Source organism: Marmota marmota, unplaced genomic scaffold (assembly GCF_001458135.2).
Source record: "Marmota marmota marmota unplaced genomic scaffold, marMar, whole genome shotgun sequence".
Taxonomy (NCBI): Eukaryota; Metazoa; Chordata; class Mammalia; order Rodentia; family Sciuridae; genus Marmota; species Marmota marmota.
In genome coordinates this window covers 20,902,233-20,922,652 of record NW_025999998.1, presented here as the reverse complement: position 1 = coordinate 20,922,652, position 20,420 = coordinate 20,902,233, and the positions used below count along the sequence as shown (strand labels likewise).

The window sequence follows — 20,420 nt, the reverse complement described above, 5'->3', positions numbered from 1 at the left end:
CTGGAGATATGATAAATCTAGACAAATAATGGATACAAAAGGACACCAAGTTTTAAAATGAAAATTCCACAATGATCAAAACAAATAGGCTAACAAAGTCATGTTAGACTAGATAGTACTTCGGTGTCTATCAGCACCAGTCTTACATTTTTTCCCTTCATTTATACTTTTTTTCCTTTTATTATTGATGCATTAGAGCTTGCATATAATGGTAGAATTCATCATTACATGGTCATATATCCACACAATAAAATTTGGCCATTATCATTCCCTAGTATTTTCCCCATCTTCCTCCGTCCTCCTGGTCCCTTTTCTCTACTGATTTCCCTGAGATCCTTCCCCACCCACGCACACTTCTCTTCCTTTTTCCTCTCTAACTTCTACATGAAAGAAAACATACAGTCCTTAATTTTCTGAGCTTGGTTTATTATGCTTAACGTATCGTTCAAGTTCTATCCATTTTTCTTTATGGTTAAATAAAACTTCACTTCATATATATCACATTTTTTAAAAATCCATTTGTCCACTGATAGACACCTAGGCTGGTTCCATAGTTTGCTAGCCTTGCATCTGACAGATCAGAAAACTTAAATGAAATTCCTAAGGTCAAAATATAAGTGACCCTCAGGTTTGTGTATTTTCTATTACTCCATGCTTTTCCTCAGTCTGGGCCCAAAACTGTGGGGTAGGGGGAACTAAATTAAAAAAATAGGTCAAAATACAGTATTTATTCACTTAATATTCACTGAACAATATTATAGACAAATTATTGCATGTTTACTGAACAAATAGTTACTTTTTATTGTACAAATGCTTACTGAAAATTATGAGCTACCTATTATTCTAAGCACCATGGCTACACAAGTAAACAAGATATTTCCAGCTAGTGAAGGAAAAGTAATACACAAACAAATCAATCCTACTACATGCTATGAGGAAAATAAAACAGTCTAATGGAGCAGTGAATGAACTAGATGAAGCAACACATAAAAAGGGCTACAATCCAGAGAATTCTTTCCTAAGGAGAAAACAAATGAGCTGAATCTTTGAAGATGAGCATGAGGAAGACCACATCAAGACATGGAGAAGAGTACTCTAAAAGATGGAAGAACTGGTGCATGAACTCCAATCAAGAACAGGCTAAGCATGATCCACGGACAGAAGAAGAAAGCCAACATGGCTTTATGACAGTTAAATGAGGAGTGTGAGTGGCATGTGGAGTCATAAAGGTAGAGGAAGGTCAGCTCATGCTGAATCTGTGTTATCTGTAGACCATGGTAAGAAACTCAAAAATTTTTCCTAAATAAAAGCTAACCATCTGAAGGTTTTTAAGCAGAGGAACAAAAGGATTCCATTTATGGAATGGAAAAAGATCACTTTAGAAAAAGATAACTCTGGCTACCAGGTATAGAATAAAGTATAGGAAGACAAATGCACAAACAATATCTCTATAGGAGTAGACCACAGGAGACAAGCTGGGAGAGTGCCTGGAACTAGGGGCAGGTGGAAGATGCATTCATTGTAGGAAAAAAACAATTAGGAGGCAGATAAGACACCATTTTTGACAAAAGTGGTGGGCTTGGATTTCTTCCCCCGAAATTATTAGCCAGTCTTTTAAAATACTGATAACAAAGACCTGAAGTTCTGAGGGGGGTATTGGTAAGGGCAATAAAGACAAAGAAAAAATATGCCTACAAGGGAAAGAGAAACATCACTAATTAGCTACAGTAATCAGCACAGTGTGGCACTGGTGAAAGAAATGAAGAATTTAATGGAAGAGAACAGAGTCTAGAAATAGATTCACACAAATAGTTGATTTTCAAAAAATGGTGCAAGGGGTATTCAATAACGTACAGTCTTTTCAATTAATGGCGTGGGAACAATTTAATCAGATGTCCATCTGAAGAAAGAAAAATTAAGCTGTATCTTACACCATAAACAAAAACGCAACTGAATCATGGGCTAAGTATTAAAAATCTTCATGAAGAATAATATTAAGAAAATATTTGTAATCTTGAATTAAATGTTGAAGTAAATGTTACTTAGAAACAACACCAAAAGTAAGATCCACAGAAGAAAAAAATAATAAACTGGAATTAATCAATGTTAAAAACATGTGCTCTTTAAAAGTCACTGTTTAAAAAAAATGAAAAGATATACTATAGAATGAGTGAATGTATTTTCAAAATTCACAAACTTTCAAAATTCAATTAAAAAAAACTCAAGAAAAAAAGGAAGATTTGAACAGATACTTTATCAGAGACAGAGATGGCAAATAAGCACATAAAGACATTAAGTATCATTAGTTGTTATGGGAAAATAAAAATATGATGAATATCCCTATGCACCTATTACAACAGCTGAAATAACCTCAAAAATCTACAAGTGCAAGTACTGGTAAGGATATAGAGCATAGGTTCTTTCATACGCAGGAGATGACAAAATAATAAGGCTACTCTGGAAAACAGTATGTCAGTTATTTGGAAAGTTAAATACACACTTACCATGTTACTTATTTGGCAATCTTATTTCTAGGTAATCTACCCCAAAGAATTGAAAACTTACTTTGAAAAACCTCAATGTGAATATTCTTGTGGAATTACTCATAATTACTCAAAACTGAAGATAATCTCACTGTCCTTTTCAAGGAGAGAATGGATAAACAATGTGGTATATCCATACAATGGAATACCATTCAGTAATACAAAGGATTGAGCTATTGATATGGGCAATCACACAAATATCAAATGTTTACACAAAATGAAAGAAAATTAAAAAGGTTACACAATGCATAATTCCATGTATATAGGACATTCTCTCACTTTGGGAGAAAAAATATTTTTAGTGGTAGCCGGTTGCTGAGGATAGGGGAAAGAACTGTCCGCAAACTAGGGAATTGAAGGTGGGGGAAAGCTATTCTGTATTTCAGTTGTGATGACATGTGTCTATATTTAGTTATCATAACTCACTGAACTTTTACGCTATAAAGGATAAATTTTACTTTATATAAATTTACCTCCATAAATCTGACTTAAAAGGAACATCAAATATCCATAATGTATATTTCTAAATTGCCAATTCCAAGTATCTTAAAATATGCCTGAAAACATAAAAAAAAAAATACACAAAATTTGCAAATGCCTGTAGTATCATTTTATCATGTTTTCTACGGTTTTCTTTCACTAATATCCTTGGAAACTTCTCTTATGAAAATAAGATAAATGTGTTGATTACATGTAGTAAAATGTAAAACCAAAAAGCTTACATTTACCAACTTAATAAAATGATTTAAAAGTAATTGAAGAATCATTTCATGGGGCTGGGGTTGTGGCTCAGTGGCAGAGTGCTCGCCTAGCAAGCAGGGGGCACTGGTTTCAATCCTCAGCATATAAAAATATAAAAAATAAAAATATTGTGTCCACCTAAAACTAAACAAATAAATATTTAAAAAAGGAATCATTTCAAAACACATTTCAAAAGCATTTTAAAATATTACAAAGAACAAAATAAAATGTCCTTCTGCAATAGGATTTGGTGAAGGTACTAAAATATTTGAATGAATGAATAAGCGGGATATAACAATCAAGTCATTCTTTTTAAAAAAATTTTTATTATTGGTTGTTCAAAACATTACATAGTTCTTGACATATCATATTTCACACATTTGATTCAAGTGGGTTATGAACTCCCCTTTTTATTATTCATTAAATTAAAGGGTTCTAATCTTTTCACAAAAGTCCTTAAGCGAATTCTTAAGACAACAAATACACTTTGGGATAGAAGCCTTTTTAAACTGATTTCCTACGAAGCTTTGAAAACACAAAACTGAAGTCTTAACAACTTCACTTAAATGCTAGGAGTCAAGCAGCCATTAGCCCTTTATTTACCTCTTTGAGGTAAGCATGCCTCTCTTATAGTCCATTCTTCCTCCCTCCCTCTCAATTTTGAGGGATACAAGGCAGGCACTGTCCACAAGGATAAAAGTCTTTGACTAAATGGCAGCTGGTGATACTGCTTGGAGGAACACTATTAAGAAAAAGAATTATAAAATCAAAGATAAAAACAAAACAAAAAACCACACATGGGTTCAACCCCAGAGTACCACACAAAGAGAGAGAGAGAGAGAGAGACTTATTAAAAGCAAATAACAAAAACAAAACTATAATAGGGTTAATAATTTCCAATTGTTTCCCTGCAAGCTAACTGAAGTGAAACCTGCTTTACTGTGTAACAGTGCTTCCCCTTTGATGCACACTGTGCTCCTATGTAAATGAATACACATTTGCAGATCTAGGAAATATAACGTCCACAGGCCTTAACTGATACAGATGTACCCACCCATATTCTATAATTCTGTTAACACTTTGTGCCAGACTCTCTCTTGAGCTATGGAAGTGAGCTATGGAAGTGCATTTACTGAAGGGAAGGCAGGCTCCTTCCTAAACAGAAATATATCAGCACTTCAGATCATCACTAGTTTGAGGGAAGAGCTTCTAGATATTTCTCCCAGAGAACCTTTGTAATGGAAATAACTGAGTGCATACCACAAATCAGAAATCCTGTTCCTTAGGAGTGCTTTTGTGTCTTTTTTCCCCCCCTGAGATGTATGTGTGTGTGTTGGGGGGGTGGGGGACACAATTCTGAAGTACAGCTGAGTTGAAATATTACTTAAATATATTAGTCTTTGTTATGAGAAGGGAAATTATTGCCTCTTAGAGCTTCATCAAATTGCAGCAGAAAGATTAGATTATGACTACATCACTCAATAATAGTCTCCTGCTTCACAGCAAATGAGCCAGTTTAAAAGTGGAGGGGAATGGGTAGGCATACCAACAGAAGATAAAGAAGGATGTGATACAAAACTCCTTAGGTTTTAATGCCATCACAGCTTTTTGAGAGCAGATGAGCATAGCCCTACAACAATTATAAAAAATAGGACATCTTCAAGCCAGCCTCTGCCCCTAGACTATTGATGCAGCCTGTGGCCAGCATAGCCTAAGAAGCCTTTAAACTTCAGGCATGTAAAGACAGTCACAAAGATGAAATAACAATTTCCACAAAGATGAAATAACAACCTCCAAGAAAATACAAAATCAATTTTACAGCTTTTTAAAATTCCATTCCATATTACATACATTTAGAAAGTATCAATGAGTTGAGAGAAACACAAGACAAGGAGATTCACCAGCACGTTTCCTTATAAGCACAGGTTTAAAAAATAATGTGAACAATGAGTTGTAAAAACTGAGCTACTGAGGACTAAGTTCTATGCATAGAATTCACATCAGAAAAGCAGCCATAATTCTATCATAGTACTACAATTACCTATCTACATCATAAAGTCCCTTAAATAGCTTGAAGCCTATAAAGTCAAATCCTGAATTTCTTAGATCTTCCAATAAAAATGAAGGGCCAGAGTTTGGCTGAAGATAATTCTGAAATAATCCCAGAACAAGAGTGGGGGCCTAATGAAAGAAAATCAGGAAAAAGGAAAACCCAAACAAGGAGGTATTCTCTACTAACTTGGGCATGTAAAGCTGCATCCTGCTAGAGGGTGGATTTCAACAAAGGTCTCAAACAAATCACTGGGAGAAAGAAAACTCTACACAGTCTGGTGTCCAAGCCTTGGGACTTATGTTATAGTTGCAATTGTTAGAGAGAAAAGGATTGACATGGACCTAGGAAAAATAATATTGCTTCAACTCTGTGGGTACAGCTATTTTCAAAACAGGATAAAAGCAGAACAAAATTAACAATACCTTTTGAAGACCTTTTATTAGCCAATGCAGAGGAATGAAACTACTGCTTTTGGATACTTAATATATTTTTGCTTTTGTTAAAAGTGAAGTTGTATTGTTTATTTTATTTCAAGTTTTGTATTACTGAAGGCTATGTGTCCACAGACATACACATCATACACCTTTGATGGAGAGAAACACACACATTTGTTTTTAAACACCTCCACACATTTATACCTTTCTAATTTTTGCCTAATGGCCAATTTGTTTAAGAAAACAAGGGAAATTACCATAAAGGCTCACTGCCCAAATGGCTTTGAAAGTTAAAATGGCAATTTTGAAATCTACAATGGACAAGGAGGAACATACACACTTTTTTTTTTTTTAGAGAGAGAGAGAGAGAGAATGAGAATTTTTAACATTTATTTTTTTAGTTCTCGGTGGACACAACATCTTTGTTTGTATGTGGTGCTGAGGATCGAACCCAGGCCGCACACATACCAGGCAAGCGCGCTAGGGCTTGAGCCACATCCCCAGCCCATACATACATTTTTAAGTTGTCATACTGCAAGACCCTCTCCCAAAAAGTCAATCTAGAACACACACACACACACACACACACACACACACACACATTAATTTAAGGGTCAAGCATATGACAAGGACAATGAAAGAAAAATCTAAGGGGGGGGGGAACAATTCCCCTTTGGTATTGTCTTTCTTTTTTTAAACTAATTCAAACACATATAGGATGGTAAAGGCAAAGTCATTTAAATCATTTCCTTAGTAATACAAGTAATATTTAAATAGATTTAACAGTGCTGCTCCAAACCAATGAATTATGGGTTTAAAACCTATTAAAATGTAATGTTTTTTTCCTGAGCTGAGAGGAGAGAGATTTAAATCCACTGAATTTTAATATTTCAGCTTGAGCTGCAGGAGGTAGAGAAAGTCCAAATGAACTATTCCATCAGCACCATTCAAGCATGAACATTTTAATCAGTTTTACTTCCTTGGAGTTCTCTAACACAGTTTACGCTGTCATTCTGAAAGCACTTAACACAGAGAGTGTGAAAAACCACCAAGGCTTGTTATTGCCTTCACAATTGATGGCAAATAATTTTGCAGACTTCCTATCATTAAAATGTCACTGCTGAAAATTGAGGTTCAGCATTTCTAGTGCCAAACTACATTTTCCTACAACACCGTGGCATACCTGTTCTTAAGGTTTTTTTTTTTTTTTTTTTTTTTGGGGGGGGGACTTTTTATTTTAATGCATACGTTTCTACCATTGTTTTTTTCTTCAAGAGTTTTTAAAGGGGTGGAGTGCAGTTCCAAAAGAACCACATTCTTCTATTTTACAAGGGAAACATTTTTTTCCACGAATGTTCATACTGAAACTTTCTCAATGGTAGTTGCTTTGTTGAAATTCTTATAAGGTTCTAACTTAGTCTCCTTTATTAAGCACAGCCACATTCACACAGCATGCACTGATTATATAGTGTAATGGATTTAAAAAGCATTTTAAGATAGTCAGATGATTCAATTTAATAATACAGGAAATGAAAACATCATTTCTAATTAGATCATATTACTAATTTAAAGCTACAATTTGTGTGTTGTTCCAACAGTGTGATCTCTCAGAGATTCTAATTTAAAAACACAGTGGCTGGAGTAGGACACATGATAAGATCAAACTAAATACATTATATTCCCCTAGCCTATTTGGGGGAACTCAGAGAAAATTCAAGCAAGCATAAAACTAAAACACAAAATACTAAATAACTGTAAAAAGAAAATAAAACAGGAATTTTCCTGGTTTTCTTCCTTATAAATAAAAGAAAAATGGTATTTAACATATTTCAATCTATCAACAGTCTTAAACTGAACATGACCTGTGAAAGAAATCATTATAACTGTGTTTCATTTCATTAAGCACAACTAGCTTATTGTCAGGAGAACAGCCGCCTCTCTAGGTTTTTGGGCTCACTTCAGCATTTTGCATTTAAACTGCATGGATCACTGGTTTGGCTCATTTACCAATGAAGTTAGAATAATATTGCAGAGTTAAAAAGGTGCTTCATCAGATTTCATTAAATCAGAACATTTGCTCTTGTCTGGATAGTGTATATACATATAAAATAGATACATTGCCCTAATAAATAAATGAAGATCCCCAGGGTCTTAGAAGGGTCTTTACCTATTAGGAGAAAAACTTGTCACTCCCCCCTCAATGCAGAAAATCACAGATGACTACACTCTAAAAATCAAGTTTAAAAAATCTAAACCTGAATAATCATCATTTCTGTTAGCAGGTCAAAATACCAGCACCTCACAACACAGCCATAACCAGGAGGATACACAACTGGTCCATTTAACATTCCAAAATGTTACAACTCTCAAAGCTACTGGACCCACAAGACACTACCAGGGATGGAAAAGACAGAGGGACCTTAGCAACAATTCATCAAGTGAGTTTGTAACTGGGCTCTTTCTTCCTCACAAGGTTTGTGGTTCTCTGAAACTACGACATTTGTCTATTTCTGCAATCTATTTTTCAAAATAGATTATATGATTTTGAGTCCATTCTCTGCCTGAATACAATTAGTTTGAAGCTCCTCAAGATCTACCAATACAGCACATGTTGCTTTGATAGCATTTAGCTCTACTGTGTTAATTCTTCAAATTTTAGATCACAAAATTAAACTACCTTTATTTTAATAATTAAATCCAGATATACACAATATGTCTTTCAGTAGCTCAGTAACAATCTAATAAATCATCATTTCCCTGAGAAAAGGCAATCTGTCATCCCATTCAAAATAAACTAGGTAAAAATGAAATAGAAAACAGTATAAAAATGTATTTGATGTGACGAAGAGGGGAACTTATTTTGATTTTATACCCTCCCCCTCATATCTTTAAACATCATCCAAAACAAAACAATGCATTTTTTAAATTTAACTTAATCTTTCCACTGTGTACAAGTACATTCACTAAAAGACTCAAAAAAGGGTGGTGGGGAGGAAGCATTCCTAGAAAAAGGCCACCAATGAGAGGTAAGGGAAGGCAATGACTGTCTTATAGCTAGTCACAAAAATGATAAACACTATGACATGACCCTGGCAAGCTCTCCTATAAGGCACCACTCTGTTTATTTTTTCCTTATACAGCAAACACATAAAACTCGACAGTGGATGTGAAATAAAAATTCTACCACTTCTGACCTATGAAAGACTTAATAACAAAAAGATGCAGACCATCCCAACATGAATACAACACATTCAAGCACAAGATGTTTCATGCAAGTATAGTTGGTGTATACATGTATACTTAATTTTAAAAAATGTCCTCAACAATTAAGCTCAAGCGCTGCTGTTTTCTGGAGTTTTAAGAAATAAAATCTAATTGTGAAATGTTTTCATCTCTTAATACCTATCCTAACTGCACCTAACACAGAAAATGTATGATAAATGTTATTCCTGATTCTATGTGGCTTATTTGGATGCAGCCTTTTTTCCAAGGGGCATTTAGAGGAAATAAAGGTTACTCTTTTCCATTTATTATGCCTGCTAATTTGGTACCATTTTTTTCTTGTGGTCAGAGGGACACAAAATAGAGATCCAAATAGCCCATTAAAAACAAACTACATCAACTATTGCGCCCCCACTAGCGGCAATGATCCCAGAGTTCTGATTTCCTTGTAAAAAGACAGAGGCATAATTGAAGCAATATCTTCACTTCAGATTGATTATCAGCCAACCCTTATCTGCATCTTCACTCAGCAATTTGAATTTTAATGAAAGTAAATGGAATAATTAGCATTTCAAAGTGTGTTTGATATACTGAGGGAAAAAAAGAGGAAAGACTTTGTGTATAATCTATACACAAAAGAAAGCATTTGGGAGGGGCAGAAAGAGGAAGGTACAGTAATAGTGTCTTCATCAAAACAAAGTAAGGAACTGCTTGTACTATCTGCACAAACAGAGGTGTATACAGTACACTTTACAGCCAGGATTTCTTGCCTTTATTGTTATTTCTAAATTTTAGCAGATTATTTTACCTTAGTTTGAGAGAACAAAAAAGTAAGTGGAGTTAAGTGACTGCCCAAACCCATGAAGTGCAGCAGGATTTCTATGCAGCAATAACATCACCATTGCCAGGAATGATTTTCTAACGGGGCCACTGATTTTCCGAAAAAGTGCAGTTCATCTATTATTTGTACTACAAATGGACACTAGCCCTTAAGAACCACTCATCACAGGGAAGGAAAGGTAGCAGGGGAGATGTGAAAATATACATTTTACTAAAAATGATTTTAAGACACTCCACATCATTGGAGAACAGATAAAAAGAAATCATATCATTTTAACATCAGGGTAATTTGTATCTTTGTTTCCTAGCCTAGCTCTGCAACAGAAGCTGAATGCAAAAAGGAAGAAATATGAAAAAGAACACTCTCCTTAGGGGAGAATTTTCGAAAACATCAACTTAAATTGGTGAGAAGGTGATCCAAAGTTTCTGAGGCGGCCATCAAATTTCACATGAGATTTAAGGAAAAGATTTAATTTCACTCTGTGGTCGCTATTGCCTTTTGCCCCTTTGGTGGAACAAAACTTAGAGACAGCAAGAGAACTGGCGATAAATACTAAGATCAGAGCTAAAATGGAAAGGCCACGTACCCCAATGATGGCGTTCAGTTCTGCCATGGTCACCTGCTTGGCCCGTTCCACAGCCTGCACCACTTGTTGCTGGTGCTATAAATGAAGATCAGAAACAGAATACAATTATTTGTTTTCTACTCAGAACAGCTTTTCCTAACATGTCCTCTAACTTTAATTACATGCAAAATAGCATTTGGGGCCTCCAGATTTCCAATCACAAGGCCCAGGTGATGGATGACCAAATGTCTAGGGTATGTCTGGGTGCAGACTGGTTAGGAATAACTGAACAATCAACCACAGGTATCTGGACCATGCCTATGAAGGATGCTCCCCTATATGCAGTAGAATCAGTTTAAATTTCACTTTCAAGTCAGTGATATACTTTGACCAATGTCTTCCACTAGTACTAAAAAATAAAACCCAACTCACTCGTTTTCTTAGTATCCCCTTTTCTCTTTGCTATCTACAGAAATAAAAAAAAATTTTTAAAAGTTTTTAATTATATCCTACTTTTTGTATTTAATTATATCCTTCTTTTTGTATTTCTCCTCCTGGTATTTGTTAAATACTAGAAGGTCATTTAGAATTCATTTATGTTTCTTCTGAAAATGTGAAACGTGTTCATGTTTTAATCCTTGTTATAAAGTGCTGCATACATAAGAGATCAAAAAAAAACTCAGTTTAAGGTTGTCAGGTATTTCTTTTAAATTCAACAGAAAAACTAAAACCTACAAATTTATTTATTTTTAAAAACTAGGATTCATAGTACAGGAAAAGTCATGATTCTGTTCTAAAGATAATGGGCAAAAACTGATATTGGCAGTTTTCATAATATTAGAAAAATCAAGTAGTATAGATGTCTCTGCAAGGGGGCACTCACATCTGGACATATACAACTGATTATACAACTACCTCCAAAATGTAAATATAATTTCCAACTAAATGTACTTGAGCATTTTAGTATCTACAGTCTCAAAATTGATCTAAAATAGGTCTCTTTACTTCTTTAAACTAGGTTTAATGAATGAAGAACCAAAGGGACTGTGCTATGAAACAAGCACTCCTCTATGGAAGAGTCTTGTTTTGGCTGATCTCAAGTTAAGAAATTTAGCTTTCTTCACTTATTTGAAGTCAATCTATGAAGCTCAACTATCATACTGCTTTGTACATACAAAGAGCTATCCATTAAATGTGAAATTCCCCTTGAACTACCTGGTTCCCATTTCAAAACCTTCAAAGGAGATTAATGAGGGTGACCACAATTTCTACCTATGAACTGTGTAGTGGGAATGTCGAGGCAAAGTAGGAAAGAAAACTGTCTTAAATAGTTATCTATAATTAATGTTTTCATTTTTGTTTCTCAGCAGAAATGTGTATTTTGTGCTTATAACTACTAACAAAGAAAACATCAAATTTTAGGATCATTGCATTTTAAGCTTTTAATGGGATCTTTTGATATTTTTAATTATAGGAGTTTCAGTTTCAAAACAGGAACTTAAAAAAGCAATCCTAGCCCTTACAGTTATCTCTGTTCATTCTCTTACTTTTAATGAAATATTCGCCTATGTGAATAATTTGTTTCTTTCTCTGAAGAAAGTGAAAATTCTGTGGGGGAAAAAAAAAACCAAAAAACTAGGAATAGAGAGGTAGTCAATATAATGGCCACTAATAGTAACATCAGCTTCCCCTAAACTCAGACTGACCATGTTCAGTGTTTATTAGGCACTTACTATGAACACAGAGCTCATGATTAAAGTCAAGCTGGTTCTTGGAATAGCAAAAACTGACAGTTTTCTTAGTGGAAAAAAAGGCAATGTGTAAGAAAACTCTTGAGATTTACTTAATACTCTAACGTGAAATTATGGATAGAAATTATTACACAATTTACTACCTTTTGCTTTCTGATATTCAAGAACAGTACTTAAAACTTGCTAGAAACTGAAACAAAGAATCACTTGTACAGACATCTAACATGCATATCATTCATTCCATTCATGTTCATTCACTCAAATTTTTAAGCTCTTTCTCTGCCATTTCTCCATTTTACTGACTTTTTCTGTATTTTTTTTATTAAACATTCAAAAAATAGTTACAAGAGAAAGAGATAAGAAAAACACCTCTAATTTAGGATATCTCTACCATTAAGTTTATTCAACTCCTGCTTCATATACTAGATTCCTATTGCTAAAATGGGCAGAGACGCTTTAGGCAGTGGGAATCTTTGTGATTCGGCTTTAAAATCAAGCACATTTTCTGAGAAAACCAGAAACTCTCACCAATGAGACCTGCTTGAAAGTTAAAATGACAATGAGAGTCATGATTCAACTCCTCTTTGATGGCAATAGCCATAGACTAAAATAAGGTATCTGTACTTTACCTGTAGTTCATAATTCTACTTCCCTATTTCTACTCACAATTCGTGAATCATTTACTATTTAAGGACTCTTTGAACTGAAGCTACCTAAGGCAAACAAGCCTCCCGCCCCTCCCCTCCATGTGCCCTGAAAGGGCCAGAAACACCTTGACATTACTCACTCCACCATACAGCAAACATATTACACCACAGACTAAAGAAGCACCCACAAGGTAGGTGTGAAAATCAAAACTCAGGAAGAAGGTGAAAAGATCACAAAAGAGAAAAATGAACACTTGAGAAAGAAGCCTGAAGTATTCCCAAAAAGCTGACCCAGCAAGCATTTTTTTTTCCCATTCTCAGATTTCAATAGTTAAGTTCTCTGACTCAGAAAATACATCAAGTGTTTCACATCTTTTAGAACCCTGATGGCTTTCCCATTATGTCTATCATCTTTTCTGCTTTTCTTCCCCTTCCCCATCTGTCCTCTCTTTCTACTCCACCCTCATCACATTTCCTGTCCCACTTCCTGCTTATCCCCCCTGCCAACACACCACAGTGATGACAGCCACTTTGGTCCCAGCCAATCTGCAGAAGGTAATAATCCTATTGCCTTTCTTACTGCTCAAGCTGCTCACTCAGATATAAGTGACAACATCCCACTAGCACTACCAAATAAAATGTCACCAAGGACATAATAAAAAGCAGGGGTAAGAGGTGGTGGGGGTGGGAGGACTGACCAGGATTTGAAGGAAATGAAAAATATCGAATTTTTGTATTCTTTAATATATTGTGATTTATGATTTTTTAAATCCTAAAACAAAGAAAATAGATTGTGGTGAGAGCTGTATAACTTCATAAACTTACTGAAAAACTACTGAGCTGTACAAAAGATTAGTGAATTTTATGGCATGTAAATATACCTTAATAAAACTGATTTTTAAAAAAAATACTGTGATGTAAAGAATATAAGCATGGCTGGAAGGGAAAAACAGCCAGTTAAATAAACTGTACACTGAATCACTTTCCTGTTTACTTCCTCATCATAAAATTACTTTTAGCATTCATTCAAGAATTTTTTTTTTCTACAAGAGACTAAAACAATGTAAGTCCATGATGATTGCATTAAAATCTACCTAATGAGGAATGGAACTCGCATGTATAAAGTAGATGTTTGATGTATGTTCTCAGAAGAGAGTACAATGATAATACCTGCCATGTCAATACTTTAGTGCTTAACAAAAGATGTGATACTGCAATATTACAGTATTAAAATAGCAATAAAAAACTCTATTACAATAGAGAATCAAAAAGAGAAAAAAGAAAAATCTCCCCCCATTGAAAAAGTTTTAGTTAAGGAAGAAATAGTAAAGGCACAGATATAAAATGAACTAGGATTCTTATAACTAACATTAGTTAACATCTCTGTCATGTGGGGATGTAAAAGCAAAACAGACCAGTCCTGGTTCTCATTGAACTCATAGACACAGGACACATCTTATAATAGTAACATAAGACATAAAATACTAGCAAAGGTTTTAAGAAAGAATGGCAAGCCTACTTCTTGGGGGAAAAAGTCTTTTTTTTTTTTTTTTTAATTCATTCATTCAAATATTTACTAAGTACCTAACACTAACATGCACTACACTGTGGTAGACACTGAGGTTACAATTTATCAAACTAGATCAGATCTTGATGATCTCAGTTTAAAGTTTATCATGAAAAACAGTCAATGGATTAATAATACTAAAAAAAAAAAGTCTCTAGTAAATTCCATAAGAAAATTATAGGATGTTGTGCAATCATTTATCAAGGAAATATCAATCTAATCTTGGGGATTAAGGAAGATTCTCCTAAGGAAGTTGACTTGACAACAGAGACTGAGGGATTTGCAGTTCTGTGTACGAAGAAACGGGAAAAAAGAATTCAGAAAGAAGAAAAAGACTGGTAAAGTTCCTGAAACAGAAGGAAGCTTGTGTCTTTCACCCAAAAGAATGAGTATCTGCATGGTGGAAGGAGAACAGGTAGGGGGACAGAGTGGAGGGACAGGCAGGTTAGAATTTTGTAGAGCCTTCTTAGGTAGACACACATGCAAAAAGAACAACAAGGGCAAAGCTTAAGGACATGCACACAGAGCGGCGTACTCTACAGAACCACAGATCAGTGGGAAATGGCTAAGGTGAGAAGAATTACAACATAAGGCCAAACAGTAAAGGGCTTTGCATAATATGAAAAGAAGTTGGACTTCATCTTGGTAGGAATGAGACATTATAAAAAAAAGTTTTAAGCAGTAGAGTGCTATCAGTTCTGCAGTTAATAAAATGGATCTTGGATTAGTAAAAAAGCTGAGTGGCAGAGTTAAACCAGATTGGAGAACAGTTAGAACTAATGCAATATTCTAGAGTGAAAGACACTTGGGTCTGAAATTGGACTGAATATACCCTCCCAGCTAATAGAAACCATTAACGACATATACATAAAAAGCTACTCATTTATAGAAACTCAGAACTGCAAAGGGCTTTAGAGATCATGAGACCCAGATGCCAGTAGTACCCCAGGCATTGTTAACAACCAAGTACAAACAAAAGACTGTCCATTTTCAAATGCACACAGATTTCTAAATGCTGTCTGGGTGAGGGAATTGGGATGGTTGAATTCCAGTACCAACCGCAGGTTAAAGGCCACTACTATAAAGTGGGTGAATGTCCTCTGTCACACTCTAACCAGCTGTCAGTCAGTCTCTGCCTGAACACCTCCTGTGGAAAAGAACTCACTATATCTTAAGGTCAAGTTTTTTTTTTCTATTTTGAGTTAATGAGATCTAATACTGAGTAGAAATCTACCTCCCCATAACTTATTACCACGGAATCATGGAGGAGAATTTAGAGGAAAAAAAAAAAAAAACAGATTCAGTGGGAACAAGTATACTTGGAGTATCTGAAAATGGCAAACGGCATGTTTTTTTTGGTTTCCTTTCTTTCAGATTAAACATCCTCAGGTCACTCAACCATTTCCCTGTGCAAATGGCTCTGAAGTCATTCTTTTAGCTACCCTCCCGGTGATATTTGATATGAGTATAACACAATACACCAAGTACTGCTGAGCAGTTAAAATCCAAATGAAGTCAGATTAAAATTCTACTATGCTTTTTTCTGAAACTATATTGAAGGTTTTGGGGGGGCACAAATCAGCTTTACATTTAACCCAAACCCAAACACCAAAGTCTGCCTGTCCTAGACAGTGTTCAAAGAAATGTTAGTATCACAAAAATTAGATTAAAAAACAAAACAAAACAAAACACCACCACCACCGATCAACCCAGAGGTTTAACTGGGCAAACTTTTAGTCAACTGTATGACTTCTCAGAACTACAAAGCTCTGAGAGGATGAATGTGTATGCAGGGTTCCCTAAACAATTTTGGATGTGGAACATGGGATTAGATATGCTGCCAGAGTCTTCTCCCAATTGACCATTTGGACTTGCCTTCTGATTTTCAGAGGGACAGAGTATTTTTCCCTGCCATGTCCAATCAGCTCTACAAGTTCAGTGTTGTCCAAGATAACTTCCTGCACTTGGAAATGTTTTTTATTTGTGCTAATAATATGGCAGCCACTAGCTACACTGAGTACTTGTAATGTGGCTAGTATAACTGAGAAAATGAATGTTTTGTTTTATTAAACTTTAAATTTAATTTAAATCCACATAACCACTACTATACTGGACAATGGGGCTCCTACTTAAAGTACTTTAAAGTTCAGTTTCAGCAGTAATAATAATCCAATCACTATCTAACTAAAAGTCAAAGAAATGGGTTGGTTTCTTAAACACATGTTAATTTCTTGACACATGTGCAGATAAAAGTTTTGGCACTGCTGCTTCTGGACAGAGACCTACATTTAAAACCTGTAGGAAAATAAGTTCTACCTCCTAGAATCATCTTTCACTTCCTGAGGTCCAAAAACCTGTAATGCCATCACAGCAGTCCCACCAAATGCTCCATTACTGTTCAATTGCAGGATCTGGTAAAGTAAGCCAATCAGTCAACCATGAAACATGGGACAGAATTACATTCTCTGATGGTGGATTCAGTAGTATGAGGGAAAAACTATTTTAAATGAAAGGTTACCCATGCCCATACCTAATGTGAAAATTAGAAATCTGGACCAAATCCTCTAAGGCCCCAATCCATCTGTATTGTTCAACATGACATTCTTTTGATATACAGGGCTGTCATAACACATTATGCCAAGACCAACAAAATGGCCCCAACTGGGAAGCAGACACACTCTATGCAGACTGCTGGCACTTAATGAACACTCTTTGAAGATGGTCTTAGGGGTTTCACTACATGCTTATCAGGGCATTTCCAATGATTTCAGCCAAGCTCACCTACATCAAACTATGTTATCACAAATCATTGATTCTTTTCAAAGTTAACAAGCAGTAAAAGGAGTTAACTTGGTGCCATTATGAGGTGATAGCACTGCCACCAGTGCATGTAACCACTGTATTTTGTTCATTTCCTCCCTAGACACAATGTGAAAGTGACTGATGACATTTTTTAACTTCCATTTCACAATTATTCTATATATGCAAAACATGGCTCAGAGAAACTCAGTACCATATTAACCCAGTTGCCCAAATAGCATTTTAGATATACCTGTATCTCATAAGAGGCAGTAGAGGAGTTTGTTTCCCTCACTTTATAAGGACCAAATTTATGGCATGTTCAAAACAGAAATTTGTGTATCATTTGGTATGACAATTTTAATTTTAATCTACTAGAATTGTGATTCAAATAAGTGCATATTATCACTATTTGGTCATCATGTATTATTTTCTACAATTAAATGCTATAATAGAGTGCCCAAAACAACAGAATTGGGGGGGAGGGGCATACACACTATTTGGTACTACTTACTAGAGAAGCTAATGGCACTAAAAACAAATCCTAAGTTAAAATTACTGTTGCACAAGAAAACATCCAAGTTGGAATGTTACCTTTCCCCTACATAAATATTAGAATTAAAATAGGCTGAAATTTTTCTCTTAATTTCCCTTTATATTCTAAAAATTATAATAATCAGAGAACTCTTGTTAAATGTTTAAACAGAATAATGTTAATCCTGTATTTCATTTGTTAAACCAAGTATCTAATAATAAATGCATGGAAAAACCATCTCTGCTCTCTTATAATCTCAGTTCCCAAATCCACTCTCACAGTCAGTGTGAGGACTAGCCTACAGGGCTCCTCCACCAACCCTAAACAGTTCTACTTCTGTTTTGTTTTTGTTTTTGTTTTATAATTGTAGATGGGCACATATCTTTATTTATTTTTATGTGGTGCTGAGGATTAAACCCAGTGCCTCACACGTGAGAGGCAAGTGCCCTACTGCTGAGCTACAGCCCCAGCCCTCCACTTCTGTTTCAAGTAACTCAAAGAACAACAACAAAAAAAAACAGCTATGGAATTAAAGGAGTAAGAAAGGGGGCAGATGTCCACCCTCCCTACTGCTGAATGACTAAACACAAGTTGGTGGCAAGGTTAAAAATGAAGGCCATTTCTTAAGAGTAACAAGGACCAATGGATTTAAGAAACAGAAATTAAGAAATCAGTGGAGCCAGGCTTGGTAGTGCAGGCCTGTAATTCCAGCGACTTGGGAGGCTAAGGCAGGAGGATCACAAGTTCAAGGCCAGTCTCATCAACAATAAGCCCTAAGCAAATTAGTGATAACCTGCCTCAATATAAAAAATAAAAAAGGGCTGAGGTGTAGCTCAGTGGTATTGTACCCCTGGATTCAATCCCCAGAACAACAACAACAAAAGACAAGCCACTGGAGGTAAGAAACCATTTTCTGTTTTTTATTCTCTCCAGCAAAAATAGATATATGTCAGGTTACTTCAAGCTGTAGCATCAAAATGGTCTATGGCCCAAGCCATTAAAGTGGATAAACTTTACTCTGCAAAACAATAAACCTGAGATAATTTTTCTAAGACATCATAAAATCCACAAAGTCAAGAATGACAATGATTTCTTGGGAAAGGCAATGGTCAAAAATTTGAATCCATTGTCTGTAGTTCAAGGACAATGTATATTTACAAAGAAATACATGTGAGGGCTGGGGTTGTGGCTCAGCACCACATAAAAACATAAATACATAAAATAAAGGTATTGTGTCCAACTACAACTAAAATACACACACACACACACACACACACACACACACACACACACACGTGAGGAAAGAAAGACCTCAAATGAGGAGAGATTTCCTTAGCAATTTCTCTATCAACTAGCAATTTACTTCCAGCAAATCTACTACAATATAGCTGACCATGTGTGATCTACTATAATCTACTCTTCAACTGAGAAATATCTTTCAAGAATCTTACTACATTCTTCTTCTCCTTTTTTCTAATGGGCACAAACATGAACAGTTATATAGGTTCTGTGGGTTGTTAAGACAGCCCATAACTATTCATGTGGTTTCCTTTCTATCCTCTGTAAATATATAAATGATAAATAATATCTGATGGATGATTCTTCTCCAAGAACAGAGAGTCTTCTATAAAAGACTTAAGTATGGAAGAGTCTTCTATAAAAAGAACTATGCATTATTTTACATCTTATGAGTTGTGCTAAGAAGTTAGTGTTTATCATGTAATACACCATTGATAATGACAATAACAATCACCATTACTTTTATTTTGTGCATACCACTGTGTGTAGAAGTTTTCTAGTTGTCCCCTAAGACCCTTTTTCTTAAGTTTTATGTAGATATATCAGTTACTCAGTTAGACTAAATTTCCAAGTGTCCTTGCAGCTGGTTGTAGATAGATAACCAGGTATTGAACATTGCCAGGGGTCAAGAAATGAGAGGATCTTTCACATCATGCCCTTAAAAGGAATATGCCCTTTCCTCCTTTCTTCTTCCTGTTGGCTGGGGAAGGACATGTGATGTTAGGGACAATGAACATCAATACAAAACTTGAGTTAACAACATCCTAGAATTGCCAAATGAGTTCAAAACATCCTAGAATTGCCAAATGAGCCATAGGTACTTCTAGGCCAACTGTTATGAGAAAGAGAGACAAGTTTTTATCTCCATTAACTACTATTCCTTTGATCTCTATCAAAGCAGCCAAATATCCAGCCAGGTCCTTCACGTTATCACTAAACCTCATATAACAACCCTATTATGTGGCATCCCTATACAAGGATGAGGAAACGGTGGCCCAGAAAAACTAAGTATTCTGATCAACGTCAAAAAGGAAGCAAGTGGCCCAGCCAGGATTTGCTCCTGAGTTTCCCTGACTTCAGGTTCTTATCACACTGTTTCTCACATAATATAGCTCTTCCAATGAATTCTATAACTTTTTAATCAGGGCCACAAGTTTCTGAAAAACACAACTGCATCTTGAGGAAAAGACTTTCAACTATATGGACCACACATACCCTGTCTCAACAATGAACTTTATAAAGAAAAAGGAATATCCAAAAAAACAACTGTCCCCTAAAACAGAACTGCAACTAATGTGCCCAATATTTAACTTAAATTAATGTTAGTACAAACACTGACTTACCAAAAAAAACATGCCGTTTGCCATTTTCAGATACTCCAAGTATACTTGTTCCCACTGAATCTGTTTTTTTTTTTTTTTCC

The 20,420-nt window shown here is 35.3% G+C and overlaps 1 protein-coding gene across 8 annotated transcripts in view; it reads right to left on the bottom strand.

Annotated features, from left to right (window-relative positions):
- The window catches only part of Tle4 (TLE family member 4, transcriptional corepressor), a 136,576-nt gene that overhangs the window by 79,626 nt on the left and 36,530 nt on the right, over nucleotides 1–20,420 (bottom strand). For 5 of the 8 annotated variants that reach the window (XM_015492954.2, XM_048806953.1, XM_015492952.2 and 2 more), the window contains one exon: nucleotides 10,421–10,495. The exons of the other annotated variants lie outside the window; for them this stretch is intronic. In XM_015492954.2, the coding sequence (XP_015348440.1) occupies nucleotides 10,421–10,495 (75 nt within the window). The remainder of the gene's footprint in view (nucleotides 1–10,420; nucleotides 10,496–20,420) is intronic. 8 annotated transcript variants of the gene reach the window in all.